This window comes from Odocoileus virginianus, chromosome 1 (genome assembly GCF_023699985.2).
Source record: "Odocoileus virginianus isolate 20LAN1187 ecotype Illinois chromosome 1, Ovbor_1.2, whole genome shotgun sequence".
NCBI classification, from domain to species: domain Eukaryota; kingdom Metazoa; phylum Chordata; class Mammalia; order Artiodactyla; family Cervidae; genus Odocoileus; species Odocoileus virginianus.
In genome coordinates, this window is record NC_069674.1 from 17,307,525 (window position 1) to 17,331,521 (window position 23,997).

Consider the following 23,997-nt stretch of genomic DNA (forward strand, 5'->3'; position numbering starts at 1 on the left):
GAACACTCGGCTGTTTTGAGGCTTCCTGTTCGCAGGCCCATCAGCTGCCCCATTGCTTCCCTGCACAGATGTTGATAGAATGCAGGTCACTTGACTTGTCAATGTCTTCTCTCCAGCCACTCATAATTTTGAGGTTTGTAAAGATATCTAGTTACTTTGTCTTAAATTTCACCATGTGTTTTTGGTTCTTCTAGTTTCTCTGTCTCTGTATATGTGGAGATTTGGGAATATTCAAGAAGTCTGCTGCAAGTATTATAAGCATCTTTTCCACATTTCCTGATTTTTTTTTTTAATCCAGCATTTTGGCTTAAAATGTTAAGAAAGTATCTCATTCCTCCTGTTATCTGAAAGAGAAACCTGTATTCATTTTTATTCAAGTAATAGTTCCATACCTTAAAAGATATATTTTTTAAAATATGTTATCTTCTGAAATTAAAAAGAGTAATTGATTTTTGAGAAACTGAGGTTAGAGGGATTAATGGTTTCGGTCCTTATGTTTTAGCAAAAATAATTTCAACTATTCTTTCAAATTACTTGGCATAATATGGTTATAACTAGAAAATAAAGGTTAGTACTTATTAAAAATTAATAAGTTCTAGGCAGTGGCTTAAGGCAGGGCTCCCCAACCTCTGAGATATAATGCCTGATGATCTGAGGTGGAACTGATGTAATAATAATAGAATTAAAGTGCACAATAAATGTAGTGCACTTGAATCATCCCAAAACCATCCCCTTCGCATCTATGGAAAAATTGTCTTCTGAAACCAGACTCTGGTGTCAAAGTGGTTGGGGACCACTGGTTTAAGAGACTTTCTGTTGAGGTTTAGAGACATTAAATAACTATAGGATCACACCAAACTATTATATACTGAACTAACTGCTCTAAATGTTTTATGTATGTTTAATTTTAAGTACAATCATACCCGTATTCCCATTTACTGATGAGGAAAGTAAGGCACGAACCTATTAGATGACTTGTCCAAGGTCACATGTGTAGGTGGTAAGGCTTAGAACTAGGATTCAAACTCAGATACTTTACATCTGGATCCCATGTTTAGCCCATCTATACGATCTCTCAATAGCATGGCTAAGTTTTGAGGTAGTATAATAGGAAATCTTGATTCTTTTGGCTGAAAAGAGACCTCAAAATTATTGGGTTGGAGCTGATCATTAACAAAGAGGTTTTATTTTTTTCTTCTCATATCAGTGAGCAGTTCCCTTAACAGAGTAGAACAATTTAAAGCTATATTCTTGTCCACTTATTTCAGTTCCACACTTCCACAGTCGAAGAAACAGGTATCTAATTTCCTGTCAGTAGCACTCACTCTTTAAAGAGGTAGAATTCTTGAAAAGTAGCTATTTCCTTAAGGAAATATCACATATAAAGACAGTTATTGGGTCGGCCAAAAAGTTCATTCAGGTTTTTTTTTAATAACATCTTACCAAAAAACCTGAACAAACTTTTTGAACAACCCCGTATTTTATGACCAGAACAGAGAGTGGATTAAGCAAGTTAGATATTTTTCCCTTTTATTTTCTACAAGCTATTTATTAGTCAAATGTAATGAGTAAGCATAGCCAGTGATACAGATGGAAACATCTGCTGATCTTTAGCTGCCTTACTGGGGAGAATTTTTATCATTGGCCAGTATGCAGTATGCCACTTTGCAGTGACCTTGGGCTAGCTAATACAAAGTGGTTAGAGTGTTTTGTTTTTGCTCTGTGTGTGTGTGTGTGTGTGTTTGTGTATGTGTGTGTGTTTGCCCCAATTCACTTTGTGATAAGGAAGCCTCTATTGGCTTTTTATTTAGATTCAAACTTTTTAGCGTTCACTGGTGAGGTTCTTCCTCACCCTGGTTTTGCTTCTGTTGCCTTAATGAATTACTTCTACTCCCTGCCTGTGGCCCATCTCAGATCCCATCTCCCACGTCCTCACACGTCCGTGCGGCTTCTGTGCCCCCTACCATCTCTCTGGCAGACCACCTTCCTTGTCCTTCATTCCAGTCCCTCCTCTGTGCTCATTAATTCGGTGTTTTGGAACCACCTCTGTTGATTCTAAGGACAAACAATGATGAATTTTTCTGACAACTCAAATGCCCATGATTCTCCTTCCCTATTCACTGACTGTTTTTTTTTTTTTTTTTTTTTTTGAGTGGATTCCAGTTTTTCTCCCCATGGGCGGTGCTGCCCTTCCTATTTAATTCTGCACTCAATGAATAGAGACGTTGCCCCATTCTGTGCTGTGCCCTGGCACAGAGTTGATTCTGTCTATACAAGTCTCACTGTTATATTTGCTGCAGTATGCGATGTTGGCAAACAGACCCTTCAGTACACATCTTTGAGTCCCATTGTAGCCTCATTAACATTGTTCCCTCTTGTAGAAGATAGGTTAGGGCTGGTCCTTTTCCAAAGAATTTCATTACTACTCTGCTGAAAAGATGGCCTTTAATGGTGGTCTCACTGGGTGCTCCCCAGAGGCTTTGTGAAAGGAAAGGATCAGAAATGGCAGCACGCTTTTCCTTGGCTTGTCTTCTTTCACATTTCCTAGGAAAACAATCACTGCTGATTAAAAACAAAACAAAACAGAACCAGCAAACAAAACAAAACAAACCCTTACCCTGGGCTTTCTGAAATCAGGTTATATTGCTTTACTTCTTCCCTGACCCTGCTGGTCTCTCTCATTCCCCCTTATTAAATCTGACTATTGACTGTAACTCTATAATCCTTTGAGCCTTCTGGGTTCTTTGGAAGACTTTGCTGGTGATCATTATCTAATTATCTCTTGAAGACTAATTATGGATGTCTGTGTGTGTTGAGTGGGGAACATTCTTTACTAGGATTTATGTACAACTTCACTTTAGATTGCCTTTGGCCTCAGAGAATATTTAAATTAAAGGCTTTAAAAACGTTGCAAAATGAGAAAGTAACAGAAAAAAGGAGAGAGCTAGGAAGGGAGGAAGGCTAACCTCCTGGTTTGCTTTTAAGTGGTTGGGTGGGGAGAGATCATCAAACACAGCTGTGTCATGGATCTTCTGGCAACAAGGAAAGCTTTCACAGGTCTCATTCCTACAGATACATCCCCTGTTCTACAGGTAAGTGTTTAAAAAGAAAGTGAGAAATGCCTGGCTGGGTCCCTGTGTAGTCTTATATGAGAGCAGAGATGAAGAAGTGAATTGTGCTTGTTTTTTGAACTAAAGTTCAAACTGTTTCTTTAAGCTTTTTACTCTATACAATGATTTTATCTGGTTTATAATGGTACCTATTTAACCGAGGGGGTGGCAGGTACATTGGCAGCTGTGATAGTATTAATATTAGTACAGTCCTTATATAAGGATCATGGTTATTGTCACACTATTTGTCTGTGTTCTACTTGACTAGAAACCCTAAAAGCCAATGAAAACTTTTTATCCAATCTGCTCTGTGTGTGTATGCATGCTCAGTCACTTCAGTCGTGTCCACCTCTTTCCAACCCCATGGAGTGTAGCCTGCCAGCCCCTCTGTCCTTGGGATTCTCCAAGCAAGAACAGTGGAGTGGGTTGCCATTTACTTCTCCAGGGGATCTTCTCGACCCAGGGATCAAACACGGGTCTCCTGCATTGCAGGCAGATTCTTTACTGCTGAGCCCCTGGAGAGCCCCCAATTGACTCTAGCTAAAGCTTATTTTCTATTTTGATGGCTTTCTCTTGCAAAGAGTTGAGTCAGTGCTGTTGGTGACTGGTATCCTTAAATCGTGATCTTAGACTAAGCCTCTCATCACAAGTACCAGTTGCAAAATATTAGAATGCATTGCCCTTTCTTTCAGTTGGCTCCTGGAAGTTAGTTCTGTATGTTACTTCAACCTGTATGTTCCAGAATCTAGAAACAGTTTTCCAGTGTGTATTTCTGTCTGCCCACAATGCCCATTATAGTTTCTTAGGCCGGTGCTCTCCTGCATAGAGCTAGGAAAATCGTCATCAGTCCAGCTCTTCTTTAGCAAAATAATGAAGTCAACTGAATGCTTCCTCTGTTTGCCAGTCTAGATCAGCCTCTTTTTCTGGGTCCATTTTGGGTGCTCTGAATTTCAGGGGATGACTTTCTCAGCTTCATGCATCATCCCTTCTTCCAGTCATCACAACTCCACACAATACCTGTGAGAGGTTAATCACCTCTGCATTTCCTTTCACCAGCTCTGCAGCTTTATTTTCTACACCTTCACTCATCAGAGCCAGAAAAGTATGGGGCATGGAGACAACTAAACCTGCATCCCTCATGGCTGACAAGGGAAATGGTGGGAAGAGAGGACCTGGTTTCATCACCATAGTGCCATCTGACAGTCTGTACAGCCAAATAAGGGGAGAAAAGGCTTCCTTGTCAGCCTGGCTCTATTACATACTAGCTGTGTGCCCTTGAGCAGATGTCAGCCTCAGCCAGCCTCACTTCCTTTATCCTTCAGATGAGGTTGTTAGTCCTAATACTACATATTACTGTCAACTTCCCATGAGGATCAAGTTAGATAATGTAGGGAAAGCATTTAGCTCTATGCCTAGTGCATAGTGTGCTTGCAAGTATTAACAAAAGAAAGGGGCACAGCAAGAGAGTAAAAATGCAACAGAAAGCAAGAGAAACTATCAATGTCAAATAACCAAAATGAGTAAACCTGCTGGATCCTATTTGCATAGGCTTATGACTTTATTTAAGCCTGCTTTATAAATTTATTGGAACTAAACAACTCCTTTAGGAAGCCCAACAGATAGACAAAGACTGTATCTTTCTGGGCAGTGGTCACGCAAGCATGGATGGTGGTGTCAGGCAGAGACCACGAGCCTTGGTCTTAGCGTGAGAAGGTCCAGGCGTCACCCTTCACAGGTTGGGTGACCCTGGGCAGAGCACTGCTCTCACGCCTTGGACTCTTCATGGAGCTGGCCAAGCTGGCTGACACCTGAGACCGCTTCTGTTCTATAGATTCAGACTTCTGAGCTAGGAAAGGATATTGGACAATGAAGCACATGAGGCAAAACCAATAATGTCATCTTCCATTTTGGAAAGGTATTTTGGAGACTCGTATGCCCTTAGTGTGTGGATTCCTGCAACTGAGTGCCAGTCTGTTACTTCTGCCTGGGTGACAAACAGCTCTGCTATTTCCATACCTCACCATGCACCCATCTTCCAAAAAGACAGGAACTTTGAAAGTGCATAAAGGCTGCAGGCAGCTTTCACACTGTAGCTTTTTTTTTTTTTATCAAGGTAGCAACATAACATTACTATTTAATTATGCAGCTTCCAGCTTCTCTCCTGACAAAGCAAAGCCTCATTGCTTATTGAAAAGGGAGCTTGTAATCAGCCAGAATCCACTCAGTTGTGCTTAGCCTGGTGACATTCCCATCCCCTCTTTCCACTCCAGGAAGTGAAGGCAATTTTTTCAGCCACTGCGGAAAAATCAAGAGTGCTGTTTTATAAGGTAACAAAAACGGCATTTCAGCCATACTGTGTCAGCAGCAGTTTCCTCTGTTTGTCTGATCAGGTGTCTCTTTGGTCCTTGTATCTTCCTCAACTAACCCTGAGGCTTCTTGTTCTCAGAAAGCACGACCCATTCACAGACATTCTTCTGGTATTGATTTCCCAGTGACCTTTCCTTGTTTTCCTCTTGTCTATATTTAAGCTCTTTTTATCTTCAAGGAAAAGAATGATGGTCATGGCCAGGGTTATATTTGGAAAATGGAATTGCTGAGTGATTTTCATTGACATTTTTTAAAAAAAGTCTTTGACCTCACATTGCTCTCCGCGTGTTGGAAGTGCCCTCTATTTATGACTCATTTCTCCCTGCCCGCATTTTAGCTCTCATTTTTTTTCTCTTGGCCTTGCTGCATGGCCTGTGGGTTCTTAGTTCCCAACTAGGGATCGAACCCACGCCCCTTGCACTGAAAGTGTGGCATCTTAACCACTGCATTGCCAGGGAGGTCCCTCAGCTTTCCTTCTTTATCAAGTGAAACTGCTTGTTGCTTTGCCCCCATGCCTCTGTGCCAGTGTGTCTTCTCTATATAAAACTTCCTCCCATCATTTTTTGCCAATGCAAATCTTCCCTTTTGAAACGATTTCTAACAAATTCCCTAGGAAATTGTTACGTATAGCATGCTACTTTAGCAAGCAGGGCTCCCTGGGTCTGTACATGTCACTTTATAGTTACTCATACTTTCTGTCTTTAGAATACATGAATCCCTAAGAAGGATGAAGGTTTAATTTTCATTTCCTTTCTTAGAAGCTGAACACTAAAATCTGCTCTTTAATAAAGATCATTGAAGTTCAACTTATATACTAAAGCCTATTCTATTTTGTATCTTACCCATAGAGCAAGCATTAGAACTAACCAAGAACTTTATTATTCTTGCCTCTAAGGTGTGATCTTGCTTCATCAACTTAGCATATTTCTTAAGTGAAAGTTAAAGCTTATTTTTCATTCCTCTGAAATAAAATGTTTGATTTTTCTATGCTTCCAATTCACAGCTGTCCACGTACACATATCAGCATATGACAGATACGTGTCCGTGTGTGCTTAGTCATGTCTGACTCTTTACAACTCCATGAACTGTAGCCCACAGTCCCCTCTGTCCATGGGATTTTCCAGGCAAGAATACTGGAGTGAGTTGCCACTTTCAGGGGATCTGGGAGATCTTCCCAACCCAGGGATCAAACCCGTGTCTCCTGTGGCTCCTGCATTGCAAGCGGGTTCTTTACTGTAATGGTACACTTCTGTTAGACATGCATTTCACTGCTGTGTCCCTGAAAGTGACTTTTGCTGTGTCAACTCTTCCTTGGCTTTATTTTGTTTCAGAGAGGGGTGTTTGTGCTGAACCCAGTCTTCCTCTCGGTCACAAAGGTCTTCGTCTGACAGAGTGGCCAGCATGCTACTAGACAATGATAAGGAATTCAACGGACATCCTGATGACTGGATGACCTGTAGACCTCTCATCCGTTTGAGCTCAAGAGCACAATCACTTGTTCTTGGATCCTGGCCTTAAATGCCACTTCCCATACAGTCTTGATGTTTGGTTAAAACCAATAACCATCCGTCACTTTCAAGCCCTGTCAGATCTGCTTGCGGCTATCACTGAATGATATATGAGCGCACTTTTCCAACCTAAGTTCCTTCTAGAGGTTCTGAAGGACACTGCTGAAATGCATCACATGAGTTTAAGGAGACCCATCACAGGAGGAAGGCAGCCTGACACTGAGGGAAAGAATGAAGCCCAAGCCCCAGTGCTGTCACCCAAGATCCTCGGGGAAAGTCGTCAGGACTGTGGCCAGCAGCCCTTCTTCTCCTGGGCACCTTCCTCTCATCTGTGAGGCTAACAGGGACCTTATTTCTTAGTTCTCCTATTTCTCCGGGCCTCTCAGGATGGTGCTTCATCATCCAAATGCCCGGAAGGAAAAATAGCAACAAAGTTTGTCAATCTAAATTAAATTCTCTCAGCATTCTAGGGATGAAGGACTTTTGGAGAATACTAGAACTTCCTTTTTAATCTCTGACATTCCTAAAGCAGTTTGCCATGCACTAAGTATTTTAATATGTATGACTTTATCCACATGATAAGGAGAAAGAGTGTTGTTGTGTATGACAATTACTTAGGGTTCATGAATTCAGTGAGCTGTAATCAGATTAAAACCCTTGACTAATAGGAAAAAATCCTCACTGTGGATGGAGGCTTAATATTTATTGAACAAAAATAGTTGAGAGTATTCTATAATCTTGATGCTAAAGGTGAATTTATATTTTTCTAGTTTTATGGGAATAATTGGATATTACTTTTGAACAGGGCACTAAAAAAAAAAGTGTGTTGACCCACTTCATACAAAAATGACATTAATCTGTCATCACTAGAGAAAACATTAATTTTGAGCATACAGACTGTCAAGAAGGAATTTTCAAGAACTTCTCTGACCCCCGGTAACTGTCAGTGCCTATTTTCACAGTTGGTGGAAGGTAATATATTGTGACTCTGAAAGAGTTTGAACCCAGTTGGCCCTTTAACCTGTGAACTTTTCTCTAACCCAGTACCCAAAGCAAATTAATTAATGTGTGACATTTGTTTTAACAAGGAACTAAGCCCTGGAGGAGGGCATGGCAGCCCACTCCAATATTCTTGCCTGGAGAACCCCATGGACAGAGGAGCCTGACAGGCTACAGTTCACGGGGTCACAAAGAATCAGACACAATTGAGTAACTAACACAAGGCTTACAACCAGTGTTGTAGAAAGGGAAATGTGTTGTTGCTTAGTGTAAAGCTCTGATTTGACCCATATATAAACATTTCTTGTTTATTGAGGTACTCATAATGCTGTTTCACTGCATCTGGTAAGCACCATGGTATACCTTAAAAAGATATGGAAATATTTTCAACTCCAAAATCAACTGCCATGTGTAGCAGGGGAAGTAAAGTAGGCTTTGTTCTATTCCTCAGAACATCTCCCTTGACCCAGAGTTTGAAGAGTGTTGAAATGATAGCCAGGTGAATCACCAGACCAAGTGGCTAGTAAGTGTTACATATGTTTTCTGTACTAGAGAGTTTTCATTAAGAGGTGGCATATGGATAAAGCAAAGAGGGGAAAAAAACTAAAAACACCATCTCTGTGCTTGTGGCTTAATTGCAGAGATGGGGCTTAAACACGAAAAACAACGGGAAAACAGTTTCACAACAAGAGATAAACAAATGGGATGTTTGGGAGAGACATCTGGTTCCTTCAGGTTTATGGTCCATTCCAGTGATCTGTAAGAGAAACAGAACTGACTGAACAGAGCACATCCTGGTCCTCTGGCAGAAAGGTGCACATTCTCTGCCAGAAGGGAACTCTGGATGGGTGGGGGCTGTTTGTTTTTTCTGCAAACAGGAGACGTCTTCCACGCTAATAACAGCTTCAGAAAGACTGCTGCAGCAGATGGAAAGAACCCATATATAGTCCTGCATTCAGTTAGCAGGGACTAATTGAGGATTAACTCTGTCATCAGAGAGACACAAAACCTATTTATGTCTCCATCTATGGTTGCACATGCTAAGAGGAATTTGGCACAGGCGCTATGTGAGTCTTAGACCACTGTAGCATTGAATGGCCTTTACATTAACCACTGATGGGTTCATCCCAACGAAGATGAGGTGATAACAGAATACGTGAGATATGTGCTCTGTACCCCGCATGCTCTATTTCAGCAGTGGAGGAGACACCAGTAGGCAGAATATGAGGAATATAAGACTCAAGATCTATGAGTGTTTGCCTGACTGGAGAAGAGAAAGAGGAGGGGCAATCTTCTCTCACATTCGATGATTAAAGAGAGCATATCTTGTGTGGTTGTTGTATAGTCGCTCAGTCGTGTCCAGCTCTTAGCAACCCCATAGACTGCAGCACACCAGGCTTCCCTGTCCGTCACCGTCACCAGGAATTTGCTCAAACTCATGTCCATTGAGTCAGTGATGCCATCCAATCATCTCATCTTCTGTCTCCCTCATTTCCTCCTGCCCTTAACCTTTCCCAGCATCAGAGTCTTTTCCAGTGAGTTGGCTCTTTGCATCAGGTGCCCAGAGTATTGGAGCTTCAGCATTAGTCCTTCTAATGAATATTCAGGGTTGATTTCCTTTAGGACTGCTTGGTTTGATCTCCTTGCTCTCGCCTTAGGGACTCTCAGGAGTCTTCTCCAGCATCACGGTTCAAAAGCATCAGTTCTTTGGCACTCTGCCTTCCTTATGGTCCAACTCTCACATCCATACATGACTTCGGGAAAAGTCATCAGTTAGTTCAGTCGCTCAGTTGTGTCCAGCTCTTTGCAACCCCATGGACTGCAGCACACCAGGCTTCCTCTGTCCATCACCAACTCCCAGAGTTTACTCAAACTCATATCCATTGAGTTGGTGATGCCATCCAACCATCTCATCCTCTGTCATCCCCTTCTCCTCCTGCCCTCAATCTTTCCCAGCATCAGGGTCTTTTCAAATGAGGCAGCTCCTTCGCATCAGGTGGCCAAAGTATGGGAGTTTCAGCTTCAACATCAGTCCTTCCAATGAATATTCAGGGCCAATTTCCTTTAGGATGGATTGGTTGGATCTCATTGCAGTCCAAGGGACTCTCAAGAGTCTTCTCCAACACCACAGTTCAAAAGCATCAATTCTTCGGTGCTCAGCTTTCTTTATAGTCCAACTCTCACATCCATATGTGACTAGTGGAAAAACCATACCCTTGACTAGATGGAACTTTGTTGACAAAGTAATGTCTCAGCTTTTTAATATGTTGTCTAGATTGGTCCTAAATTTCCTTCCAATGAGTAAGTGTATTTTAATTTCATGGCTGCAGTCACCATCTGCAGTGATTTTTGGAGCCCCCCAAAATAAAGTCTGCCACTGTTTCCACTGTTTCCCCAACTATTTGCCATGAAGTGATGGGACCGGATGCCATGATCTTAGTTTTCTGATGCTGAGTTTTAAGCCAACTTTTTGACTCTCCTCTTTCAATCTCATCAAAAGACTCTTTAGTTCTTCTTCTCTTTCTGCCCTAAGTGTGGTGTCGTCTGCATATCTGAGGTTATTGATATTTCTCCAAGCAATCTTGATTTCAGCTTATGCTTCATCCAATCCAGCATTTCTCATGATGTACTTTGCATATAAGTTAAATAAGCAGGGTGACAATATACAGCCTTGATGTACTCCTTTTCCTATTTGGAACCAGTCTGTTGTTCCATGTCCAGTTCTAACTGTTGCTTCCTGACCTGCATACAAGTTTCTCAAGAGGCAGGTCAGGTGGTCTGGTATTCCCCTCTCTTTCAGAACTTTCCACAGTTTATTGTGATCCACCCAGTCAAAGGCTTTGGTGTAGTCAATAAAGCAAAAATAGATGTTTTTCTGGAACTCTTGCTTTTTCAATGATCCAGTGAATGTTGGCAATTTTATCTCTGGTTTCTTTGCCTTTTCTAAAACCAACTTGAACATCTGAAAGTTCATTGTTGAAGCCTGGCTTGGAGAATTTTGAGCATTACTTTACTAGTGTGTGAGATGAGTGCAATTGTGTGGTAGTTTGAGTATTCTTTGGTATTGCCTTTCTTTGGGATTGGAATGAAAACTGACCTTTTCAGTCCTGTGGCCACTGCTGAGTTTTCCAAATTTGCTGACATATTGAGTGCAGCACTTTCATGGCCATCATCTCTTAGGATTTGAAATAGCTCAACTGGAATTCCATCACCTCCGCTAGTTTTGTTCGTAGTGATGCTTCCTAAGGCCCACTTGACTTCACATTCCAGGATATCTGGCTCTAGGTGAGTGATCACACCATTGTGATTATCTGGGTCTTGAAGATCTTTTTTGTACAGTTCTGTGTATTCTTGCCACCTGTTCTTAATGTCTTCTGCTTCTATTAGGTCCATATCATTTCTGTCCTTTATTGAGCCCATCTTTGCATGAAATATTCCCTTGGAATCTCTGATTTTCTTGAAGAGATCTCTAGTCTTTCCCATTCTATTGTTTTCCTCTGTTTCTTGCATTGATCACTGAAGAAGGCTTTCTTATCTCACCTCACTATTCTTTGGAACTCTGCATTCAAATGGGTATACCTTTCCTTTTCTCCTTTGCTTTTGGCTTCTCTTTTCACAGCTATTTTTAAGGCCTCCTCAGACAGCCATTTTGCTTCTCTGGATTTCTTTTTCTTGGGGATGGTCTTGATCCCTGTCTCCTGTATGGTGTCACAAACCTTACACAGTTCATCAGGCACTCTATCAGATCTAGTCCCTTACATCTATTTCTCACTTCCACTGTATAATCATAAGGAATTTGATTTAGGTCATACCTGAATGGTCTAATGGTTTTCCCTACTTTCTTCAATTTAAGTCTGAATTTGGCAATAAGGAATTCATGATCTGAGCCACAGTCAGCTCTGTTCAACTTCAGCTTCTTAACCATTGCTGATCAGCACATAGACTTGGATTACCGTGATATTGAATGGTTTGCCTTGGAAACAAACAGAGATCATTCTGTCATTTTTGAGATTTCATCCAAATACTGCATTTCAGACTCTCTTGTTGACTATGATGGCTACTCCATTTCTTCTAAGGGATTCTTGGCCATGGTAGTAGATATAATGTCATCTGAGTTAAATTCACCCATTCCAGTCCCTTTTAGTTCACTGATTCCTAGAATGTCGACATTCACTCTTGCTGTCTCCTGTTTCACCACTTCCAATTTGCCTTGATTCATGGACCTAACATTCCAGGTTCCTATGCAATATTGCTCTTTACAGCGTTGGACCTTGCTTCTATCATCAGTCACATCCACAACTGGGTGTTGTTTTTGCTTTGGCTCCATCCCTTCGTTCTTTTTGGGGTTATTTCTTCACTGATATCCAGTAGCATATTGGGCACCTACTGACCTGGGGAGTTCATCTTTCAGTGCCCTATCTTTTTGCCTTTTCACACTTTTCATGGGGTTCTCAAGGCAAGAATACAAAGTGGTTTGCCATTCCCTTCTCCCGTGGACCACATTTTGTCAGAACTCTCCACCATGACCCGTCTGTCTTGGGTGGCCCTACATGGCATGGCTCTTTTCATTGAGTTAGACAAGGCTGTGGTCCATGTGATTAGATTGGTTAGTTTTCTGTGACTGTGGTTTTCAGTCTTTCTGATGGAGAAGGATAAGAGGCTTATGGAAGCTTCCTGATGGGAGAGACAGACTGAGGTGGAAACTATTCTTGTTCTGATGGGCGTGGCCATGCTCAGTAAATCCTTAATCCAGTTTTCTGTTGATGGGTGGAGCTGTGTTCCCTCCTTGCTATTTACCTGGGGCCAAACTGTGGTGGAGGTAATGAAGATAATGGTGACCTCCTCCAAAAGATCCCAGACATGCACTGCTACACCCTGTGCCCCCAAACCTGCAGCAGGCCACCACGGCCCACGCCTCTGCCAGAGACTCCTGGACACTCACAGGCAAGTCTGGGTCAGTCTCTTGTGGGGTCCCTGCTCCTTTCTCCTGGGTCCTGGTGCACAAGGTCCTGTTTGTGCCCTCCAAGAGTCTACTTCCCAGTCCTGTGTAAGTTCTGGCAGCTCTATGGTAGGGTTAATGGTGACCTCCAGGAGGGCTTATGCCATGCCCAGGTCTGCTGCACCCAGAGCCCCTGCGCCGTGGCAGTCCACTGCTGACCCGTACCTCCACAGGAGATGCTCACAGTCCTGTCTCAGTCTCTGTGGGGTCCCTGGGTCCTGGTGCACACAAGGTTTGTTTGAGCCCTCTGAGCGTCTCTGGCGGGAAAGGGGTTTGATTCTAAACGCGAATCTGCCCCTCCTACCATCTTGCTGGGGCTTTTGCTTTGCCCTTGGATGTGGGGTATCTCCTCACAGCCGGTCCAGCACCTCCTGTCTTACTGGGGTTTCTCTGACCTTAGACGTGGGGTATCTCCTCATAGCCGCCACTTGGAAAAGCGATAGTCTTGTCAGCAAAGTGATGTCTCTGCTTTTTAATACCTTATATAGAATTCCTCATTCAACTCAACCAGCATTTGCTGTCTGCAGAGTCTTCTACTTGCCTTTCCTCTTTCTACTCCAAAAACCTGGTCCTTCAGATAAGTAGTTCTCAGCTGTTTGTACTTATCTGCTGAGATGCTCAATGTAAAACAGATGACATTGTATCTGTCACAGAAGTGTTCTTGGGCATCTCCCAACACTGACTGAAGGTCAGCATCAACCCCTTGACTCCAAGCACATCATGACGCAAGTGTAGGACGTGACAGATCGTATTTTTCCTAAAACAGCATTGTCTCCCACCCCACACATTCTTCTTGCAACATGTCTTTGACTGTTTTTTCACTGAGCTATGGAGTGTGTATCTCCTTTCCTTGAATATGGCAAACTTAAGACTGAAGCAGAACACATGTGATGCTGTGGTAGGGTCCAAGGCAAGGTGACTTCCTCTGGGCTCCCTTGGAATGGTTGCTTTTGAAACACAGTCATCATTTCCAGAGGAAGCCCAGGCAGCCCTTGGAAGTCCACACAAGATTAGTCAGAGCTCCCAGGTGAAGCCAACTCCTACCTAGCAGTCTTGTGTGTGATCATCTTGAAAGTGGATCTTTGAGCTCTCAGTGAATCTGCCCCAACTGACACCAGATCAAGCAGAAACAACAGTTTCTGTTTAACCCAGCCCAAGCTGCACTTTTGAACAAAATAAATAATTGTTGTGTTTTAAGTCACTATGTTTTGGAATGTTTTGCTATGCAAGAATAGGGAACTGATACAGATTTGTGTGTCATTAGAAGAATAATCTTAAATTTGTTCTAATATATTATTAAGAGCCCTTAGTGTTTTGCCTATTATTATTAATAAATAACTTGGCAACATATGTTATTATCAATTGTCAAAATTTCTTTGAGGCCTCAATTAACATGCAGAAGTCTTTAGCAATATCTGATTCCTCTTTTCTTTCACCTTGTCTTGGGATTGTTCAGTAAGAGTATGTAAAATAATATTAATTACAGTATTTTCATGAGCGACTTCCTCCTTTATGTCCGATTAGCATCGTTCAGCGTAGTTATCCATACCATGAAATGTGTGTTAGGTTACCTTTGCTATTTTTGATGCTTATTTTAAATTCCATTTTGGGGAGCTGAGCCTTCACAGTTTGTTGCTGATGTACCAGGCCTTGCTGCTCATGAAGCAGAGAAATTGGACAGAATGCTGCTGATAAGGAAAATACAGGAAAAGCTATGTAGAAATATGGATCTCAGAGAAGTAAGCTCTCAGGCATCTGGGAGTGCAGCCTCTGTGGGACTGAGCAATACTAAGAAAGGAAAAGTGTGAAGACACCTGTTGTGATCAGATCAAGGGAACTGTGAACCTCACGCTAGCCATAGGGGTGCTGGTTCTTCAGCATCTGCTTTGGTGTAAGAAGGGTTGGAGTCTGAAGCCATAAAATGACTTCACTTTCTGTCTGATGCATCTGTGAAGCTTTCGTTTGAGGGTGTTTTAATTTCTGCCACCCTGCTCCTGGTTACAGAGGAAACAGAAGGTGGAAGGAACTCTGACCTCAGATTCAGAGATAATAAAAGAAAATATTTTTTAAAAAATAAAAATAAAAGAAACTAGCATACTTCTGTCTCTCTTAGCTAGATTGCTAACTACCTGTGTGACCTTGGAAAGTTACTTCTCAAGCACCATTTTCCTCCTCTATTAAATGCAAGGGTTAGACTAAGGCCACGTAGAGCTCTGGAGTGTGGAATATGACTCCTGACACATTATTTTATGTGCTGATTCTTGCTTTGTAAATATTTAGGAGTAAAATGTATGCAGAACTTGGCAAAGTCAGATGTATATTTATGAATCTCAGTGAATTGGCTGATTTTTACCCCTTAGGCCTCCACACGCCATTTTTGTTCACCAGTTTTTGTTGTTACTTCTAATCTTTTTCTTCCATGATTAAAATAAAAGATTTAGATGGCCGCTATCATTAGCAAGTGACAATCAGGAACAGAAGATTAATTTTAAAACTGAAAAATAACATGAAAGGTTAAAAATTTTAAGTAGACATAAGTGCTCAGAGTTGTGACTGTTTGTAGTTATTTTAGTTGATTTATTGAGATTTACAAGCATGGTGGCTTTGCCAAGTTCTGAACACTTTTTTTTTTGGCAAATATTTTTGTTGCAAAGCAAACTTCGCGACCTTAAACTATCCCTTTGGAATTAGTCATATGCCATGCTCTAGAACTGTAATTGACTTGAGTCTCACCTTCTCATTTCACAGCTAAGAAGTGATTCATTTCTGTGTAATGGTGTTAACATCAGTATTCCATGGTGTTCTACACAGAAAACCACAGTGGTCAGAGTCACTGTTTCTTGAGCTTATTTGCAAGGCAGTGTCTCGAAAGAACTGATTTTATCTTCATTTTCCTAATGAGAGAGCTGAAGCTTGGTTAAACTAACTTGCCCAAGGTTATAGCTAGTTAATGATGTGTGGGCCTACTAAGTCACTTCAGTAGTGTCTGACTCTGCAATGCTGTGGACTTCTGTAGCCTGCCAGGCTCACAAGCCTTAAACTCAGGCAATATGGTTCTAAACTCAGTTAAAATATATCCCTTCCTAGTTTGGATTTCTTGCCAAAATATCAGCTTCCTGAGAAGATGGAGTTTATTTTGTACAGTCAGCTTGGAACAGGGCCTGGCCTGGCAGAAGCAGGTGGGCCAGCAAGTGGCCCATGGACTATTTTCTCCCCCTCATGACGGGAGGGAGTCATTTTTTTCCTTCTGTGCACAGGTGTCTAAGGATGTCTGGGCTTTTGGGAATCCAGGCCGAAGAAAGAGAGGCTGTGAGAGGAAGACACTTGGCTCCTTCCCTGTAGTCCTGACTTTCCATTCCAGCTTTCTGTCAGGATGTTTACTGTTTAGCAGTTGATCAGAGAGCACAGTGCTGAAGGAAAAATAAGTCATTTCTTATGAGCTAATGATTCAACTTCTAAACTCTCTGAAAATGACAAACTTTTCAGTCCTCTACCCCCTTACTTTCCTGTCTGGCTATATAAGTTTATGTGATTTAACTGTCCAGGAAACTTAGTAGTCATCTACCCAATAACCCTTGTATCCCACTGACCATCTAACTTCCCTTGTTCTTTTGAATTTGAGAGCGCTGTTTACCCTATAGGAAGGAGTTTTGGAAAAGGCCAGAAGGCAGGCTCTGAGCTGAAGAAATAATAAAAAAATAATGCTGTAATCATAACAATTCATTATTTGTTTTTAAGCTTGATCTTTCAGAAGGTTATTATCTGGAGTTGAATACTAATGGATTCAAGCTCTGTTTATGCAGAGGAAATCTTAAACAACAGTGTTCAGGAGGAAAGGGCATTAATCAGCAGAGAGGAGAGCCTTGTGCCTAATAATGTTTGCATAATAGCTACCCTTGAGTGTATTGCTTGACTTAAAAATAAATATTCATGTTTTCCATCTCCAGTACAATTGGAAATTATTTGTGGTTATGATTCTTTTATATGCTCTTCTGTCTGTTCAGGGGGACTTTAAATTGGGAAGCTAGGAAACCAAAAGACATAAATAAAGATGCTTGTGAGTGGAGTGAGGTAGTAATGGAAAGCTGCCGTGTTGGGGGCACATGAGCTGAGAGCAGGTCACAACTCTGTTCGTAGGAAAGGAGGGGCTGAATCAAACTGGCAGATTTCAGGACATTAACGTGATTCTCCGATCTACTTTTAACTCCTCCTTAGCTTCTCATTACTCACAGGATAAAAACGTAGGTCCCTTCTCTGGACGACGAAGTGCTCACCAGAGTGGTCCCGCTGGAACTTCACAGTCACGATGTATGACAGCCCCAGCCTCAGGTGTGATCACGCAGACCTCTTCCCAGGACCCTTCGGACAGCCTCTTAACTTCCAAGTCCTCGTCTGTATCTTCCCTTCATCTTCTGAGGATTTCCCAAATCTTTTTGCTAATTAAACCACTGATTGTGGAAGAGTTGGCTTAACTTCACCTCCTCCAACAATCCTTTGAACTCGACAGGTAGCCAGTAAGTTTCCCCCCAGCCTCTCATTCATCCATTCACTCATGTTCAGTACTCTCCCAATAGTATTTACCCTGGAGAATTTTTTCATCATCATGACTTATTGCTTATATGCACCAAATGTTGTTCACTGGTGCTTTAAGTTTCGAACTCTACTTTTCTCTCTCCTTTATTCTTTCTTTTTTCTATTTCTTTGAAATGTCTGGGAAGCATTTCGATGTGGCCTTGAAAACGCAGGCTCTGTATTGTCAGGAACATCTGTGTGTCATTTTCAAGGCTTTTCACTAACTGCCTTCCAAGGCAGTTACCCTAACCTTCTTTCTCTCCTAGATGGATATAGAATATTCTGTAGCATAAAAGCCCAAACTGAGCCATTCGCCCATACCTGCAATTGCTCCTACTTGCCCCTGCCTCTCTCCCTGTCCTCTCATGCAGAGTTGACATTCGGGAAAGCTCCACCATCTCACTGGCTCCTGCAGCCCTGCCTCACCTCTGATGAGGGCCGTGTGAACAGCGATATGCCCGATTGACTTCACACACCAATTTACCCTCCTAGCTAGGCTCCTTCTGGAGTGTGTGTGTTTTTCATCTACGTATGCATAGTCACAGAAATATTATAATCTATCCATTCTGTCAGTATAACTTATCCTATTTATAAAGTGGTTATTTGGCTTCATCTTTACTAGAGAGAGGTGACCAGGACAGCTGTTAATCTTACTTTAGATAAGAAAGTTGATTTTAAAAGTTTGACTTCTTAAGGCTGAGCGCTGAAGAATTGATGCTTTCTAATTGTGGTGCTGGAGAACTCTTGAGAGTCCCTTGGACTTCAAGGAGATCAAACCAGTCAATCCAAAAGGAAATCAACCCTGAATACTCATGGGAAGGACTGATGATAAGGCTGAAGCTTCAATACTTTGGTCACCTGATGTGAAGAGCTGACTCATTAGAAAAGACCCTGAGGGTGGGAAAGATTGAGGACAGGAGTAGAAGGGGCTGGCAGAGGATGAGATGGTTGGATGGCATCACCGCCTCAATGGACATGAGTTTGAGCAAACTGGGAGATATTGAAGGACAGGGAAGCCTGGTGTGCTGCAGTCCATGCAGTTGCAAAGAGTCAGACATGACTTAACGACTGAACAAGTAAATTGCGGAGATTGGAATTAGACTCCAGTTAAAGACTATCTCCTTTCATTTTCCTGAGGCCCCGCAGAGCCATGGAGAGCTGCTACAGGGTAAACTCCCAGAGGGCATTGGACAGAGCCTGGGGTGGTCACAGGGACCTGCCTTGTGGGGTGGTTGAGCTACCATGGTCTCTGTGCTCTGAGAGTCATTTCCCTCTGAATGTCAGTGTCCCATCTGTAACAGGAAGAAAGAGACATGTTTCTTAGGTTCTTTTGACATACAACATTTTATCAATTCCGTTTCTATTATTTTTTAGAAATGCATATTTGTTTGCTTGTCTGTGCCAGGTCGTAGCTGCAGCATGCAGGATCTTTGGTTATGCCATGTGAACTCTTAGTTGTGACACGTGGGGTCTAGTTCTCTGATAGAACCCCACCTCCCCTGCATTAGGAGTGCTGAGTGTTAGCCACTGGACCATTAGAAAGTCCCCTTTTCTGTTATTTTTATCTCCATTGCCTTTTTACTCCTTTGCTCTTTGCTTTCTTTTATATCTGGAGAAGGAAATGGCAACCCACTCCAGTATTCTTACCTGGAGAATCCCATGGACAGAGGAGCCTGATGGGCTACTGTCCATGGGGTCGCAAAGAGTTGGACACGACTGGAGACTAACACTCTTTTCTGTCAGTTCAACAACTGATTGGTGCACGCTGACCATGGACAAAGAGCATTATTGTGCCTGGAATCAAAGTCCCAGCTTAAACAGCTTGTTATGGAAAAGAAACATTCTTCCCTCTCTTTCCTATTCTTCCTTTTTCACTCTTCTTCCTTCCTTCTTCTTCCTTCTGTGGTCGAGCAGCTATCGTCATTTCCTAGGGTTTCCAAGTCTTCTGCTTTGGTCAGAGGGAAGGCATTCAGCCCTGGGCCTCTGAACAAGTTGAACATGGCTGTGGCTCTTTGCCTCTGATCACCCAGGGCCCATAAGTGCTCATGATGAAAGCTTCAGGGGCTTTTTTCGGTGGTAGTCAAGGGCATCATGTGCTTTGATACTGCATTTTTGGCTAACTGTATATGAGAGACTCTGAAATAAGAGTAAAATTATAGTTTGAAAAATAAACTTCAAACCTCTAATTTGGGGGGGGTGACTTTAAAATGATCTTTTTCTTGAGCCATTTTAAAATATAGGTATTTTTCTAAAGGGACCATTTTTGACCTAATACAATGGTCCCCTTTAGGAAACATAATCGCCATTAGACAGTCCTATATTCTTTTTCTCTTTTATTAGATATATTTTTTTCATTTTTCTTCTGCACCCCACGTGACATGCACAGGTACTTAGATTATTTTTCCCTCAGCTAAGTAGAAGGAAATGGCAACCCACTCCAATATTCTTGCCTGGAGAGTCCCATGGACAGAGAAGACTGGCAGACTACAGTCCATGGGGTCTTAAGAGTCGGACACGACTTAGCGACTAAATCACCACCACCACCACCACCAAGTAGCCTTACAATTAGTTTAAATTTTCAGAGTGCTTTCTATAGGAATCACCAATGAATTTTATGCTAAATGTATGATTACTTTCTTTAGAACATAATTAAAATGCGTGTTTCTTCTTTATTGTTTCTAATCCTTCTTTCCATAGCAGTAGGTATTTATTTATAATTATAGAACACAAAATTACTAATAATTTTTGAACCCCCAAAGGACAAAGTAGAAGGAATTAGAAAGCAGGGAGCAGAAATAATCCTAATGATCAGGCACTCTGCATCAGTGGATGAGATAAGAACATTTATATGATTTAATAAACCATTTCAAAGATCTGATATAATTGAGACTTGTTGGTTTACTGATGTGGAAACTGAGGCTCAGAGGGGTTAAGTAACTTGCTTAGTATTTCACTGCCTGTAATGGTCAGAGCTAAGATTTGAATCCAGTATGTGTGACTCTACATTTCATGTTCGCTTTTCTGTACCAGGGCTGGAGGGAGTTCCCGCTGGCTCTAGAATGATGTACAAGATGAATGCCCAGGGAGGGAAGGGCTGAAGAGAAGGCCTCAGTCTGTCCCACGTTTCAACCTTTGGCATGCTTCTCCTCCCCTGATCCCTACCTCAAATGTAGACTGTGTCTCCAAAATACGGATCCAGCCCTTTGTAGTATTTTAATGAGAGGGTCTTCTACTAATGGGACATCTCTCTTTTGTCTTTCACAGCAATTTTGCAGGCAGTAGTAGCTGGTGATCTTATGAAGGTAAGATATCTTCCTACCAGAACTTTTGGTGATTCTTTAAGAACTCTGAATCAGCATAATTTCTCACCAAATTTTCATGATCACATTTATCATTTTCCATCCCCCGGGTGCTAGCTGGGTAGAAGGCAGAAGGATGCTCTTTTTGAGAATTGAGCAGAGAGGGTGAGAGGAGTCTTTGTAGCATCACCATGTCTCCGAACAGCAAAGGGTCTTCGCAAAGGCACAGGGCTGTCTGCCCGTCACAGCTGATACCTGTCCCCAGGAGACAGTGCTCATAGTGCCCCGTGTTCCTGCTCTCTGGAACTAATATTTGAAGTTTAAAGATTTCTTTCAGCCCAAGTCTTTAAATGAATGCATCTATAAGAATAACCTGGATAATATCCAGAAGTACTTTTCTTAGACAAGAGCCTACATCTTGCAACATTATTGCCATTTTGAACTCTGGGGGTCACAGTTAATCAGAAGAAGATACTCTGATCTGCCTTGAATATTGTGATCTGTGCTCATGTTTTCTGGAGAACTTAGTTCAGAGGAAACTGCTGCTTCCTGAGTGAATGCAAATTCTGAAGTCAGACTGTCTGGGTTCAGATCTGGGCTCTGCCTGGGACTGTATATGAGACTTTGTATATTTACCTAATTGTCTCTGGGCCTCCATTTCTTCGTCTGTAAAATGGAATCACATTGCTCCTCTCTTTGCTCTTTGTTGTGAGGATTGAATATAAAATTCATGTAAAGCTCTTAAGATTGTTCCTATAACTTCATAGAAGGTTCTCTCCCAAGATAGCTATTTTGTTAATACAGTGTTAATCTGTGTCCCTTTAGAGGTTAAACATAGCAGGGAGACAAATATTTGTTATAAAGTATAATACAGTCCATGAATACCAGAAAGCTATATTTGGTCCCACGTTATTTTCAGGTGTCAGGACTTAAGACTGCTCGGGTATCCCTGTATACACCGCAAAGTATCCCTATATAGGCCACAGTGGCATTGATCTGCTCTGTATTATCAGCAGCTTTCCCAAGCAGTCTCTAACTAACTCAAGAAGTTCAGCGCTATCCCAGATTGAGAACCCAGAAGCCTTAAAAGAAAGTTAAGAAGCACTAGCTCAGTTGGTAAAGAATCCGCCTGCCATGCAGGAGACCCCGGTTCAATTCCTGGGTCAGGAAGATCCCCTGAAGAAGGGAAAGGCTACCCACTCCAGTATTCTGGCCTAGAAAATCCCATGGACTGTATAGTCCATGGGGTCGCAAAGAGCAGGACATGACTGAGCGACTTTCCCACACACACAAGCTCTTGTATACAAGTTCTTTGGAAGCACACCTGTTGAATAAACTGAGAAACCCCAGAACTACATTTGTTAACAGATTGCTAGCAGAAAACAAGTGCTGAGAAGGTTGTCAGCATCTTGTTAAACTGTCATCTTCAGACATACTTCCCTGGGAATGGTGCCTATGCCATGTCCAGATCACAGTGTTACTAGGAATTGTTGTCCACAAGAGGAAAGTGCTCTCTAAGTAGCATATATACCTGAATTCAATGCCATTTCCAGGCAGTGGATTAAACCAAATATTATCCTACAAAGCCTTTTTGGATTCTGTGAGCAAGAGGCATGAGTTCAGACTTGATCCCTGTTCTTGCAGAGTTTCTAAGCCAGAAAATTTTGCAAAATGTTGCTGTACCTTTGAAACCACTTCATTTTGTTTTGTATATACTTTTAGTCTAGGCCACAGATTTTTCCAGGGCCTTGGGCATGTTACTGCACTTCTTTGGTACTTAACAGAGAATTATGTGAGGGAAGGGAAATCACTATATTCGGCTGGTTGCCTTATTTCATTCTCTGTTATAATTCTTTCCTAGATGACTGAGAAATGACTCAGTAACATCTGATTTACTGAGAGGTGAAATATAAAGCCTTAGGGTTTTTCTTTTTCACTTTTTTCTTTCTTTTCCTTCCCAAGTACTTTCCCCTCCTTTTCTTTATCTTCTTGCATTTCTCTGTCCCATGTAGAAAGTACTATAAACATTAAATACTCAACTGGATGTGTGTGTCACGAGAGTGAGGAAGGAGGGGGAGAGAGGGAGAGTTGACGGGGGAAGCAAGGTCCAGGCACTGAGAATAGACCCTGGATCAGCCCTGCGTGCAGGCTGTCGTGAGTAGCTCCTTTCTGCTGGGCTGCACACATACCCATGGACTAACCTCATGTTCACAGTGTCTGTGAACACCACAGCAAGGCAGAATCGGGGCAGCTGATGGATTGGGTGTCTGCTACTCTGAGCCCAAACCCTTTGTGGATCTTCCCACAAAGAATGGATGTGCCATTGTGAGACAGTGCAGTTGAACAGAACAGTACTCTCTTAGATTTTTGTGGAAGACACTTAGCTACTCCTCTCTGTTCCTTTGCTTCTCAGTTTAGGCATGAAAACTCTGTATGTTCCTTGTGCACGCCAGTCGCTTCAGTCGTGTCCGACCCTTGGCATCCCTATGGACTGTAGCCTGCCAGGCTCCTCTGTCTATGGGGATTCTTCAGGCAAGAATACTGGAGTAGGTTGTCATTTCCTCCTCCAGGGGATCTTCCTGACCCAGGGATCAAACCTGCCTCTCTTGTCTCTTGCATTGGCAGGCAGGTTCTTTACCACTAGTGCCACCTGGGAAACCCCATGTTCCTCACTTCCAGTCAACTGCTCCTTTTTGATCAGTTTTCTAAGAAGTCTTCCATGATTTTTTCCACCCCCTACTTTATGTTTTCCTAGTGCCCTGTGCTACCTTCCTCATTGTCCTCTTCATCTCTGTGCAGTTCTTTACGTATCTTTCTCTCCCACGGATGGGTGAGATCTTGGAGGCTTAGAGGTCAGTGGTCAAGTTGTATTCATGTTAGTTTCCCTGGCATCTGGCACATGGCTAATCTATAGTTGTATTTGAGTGAATGCATGAACTATGAGTTTACTCTCTTTGACCTTAGGAGTTGTTTTTGTTTTTTTTTTTTTTTATAATACTATGCCATCTAACTTCTTGGTGGTAGACACATTCCTTTTGCTCATTACATGCTGGGTTAGTTGATTCTTATTTATTCTAAAGCTACATTTTAGAAGCTCCAGTAAGGCCTTGTTCTGATTATTGCAGTTTAGAAAACAGAGATCC

At 42.1% G+C, this 23,997-nt stretch overlaps 1 protein-coding gene across 8 annotated transcripts in view; it reads left to right on the plus strand.

Moving 5' to 3' along the window:
- DGKI (diacylglycerol kinase iota) overlaps positions 1–23,997 on the plus strand; it is a 502,817-nt gene that overhangs the window by 449,013 nt on the left and 29,807 nt on the right. For 7 of the 8 annotated variants that reach the window (XM_070465264.1, XM_070465231.1, XM_070465240.1 and 4 more), the window contains one exon: positions 20,820–20,857. The exons of the other annotated variant lie outside the window; for it this stretch is intronic. In XM_070465264.1, coding sequence (XP_070321365.1) covers positions 20,820–20,857 — 38 coding nt within the window. The remainder of the gene's footprint in view (positions 1–20,819; positions 20,858–23,997) is intronic. 8 annotated transcript variants of the gene reach the window in all.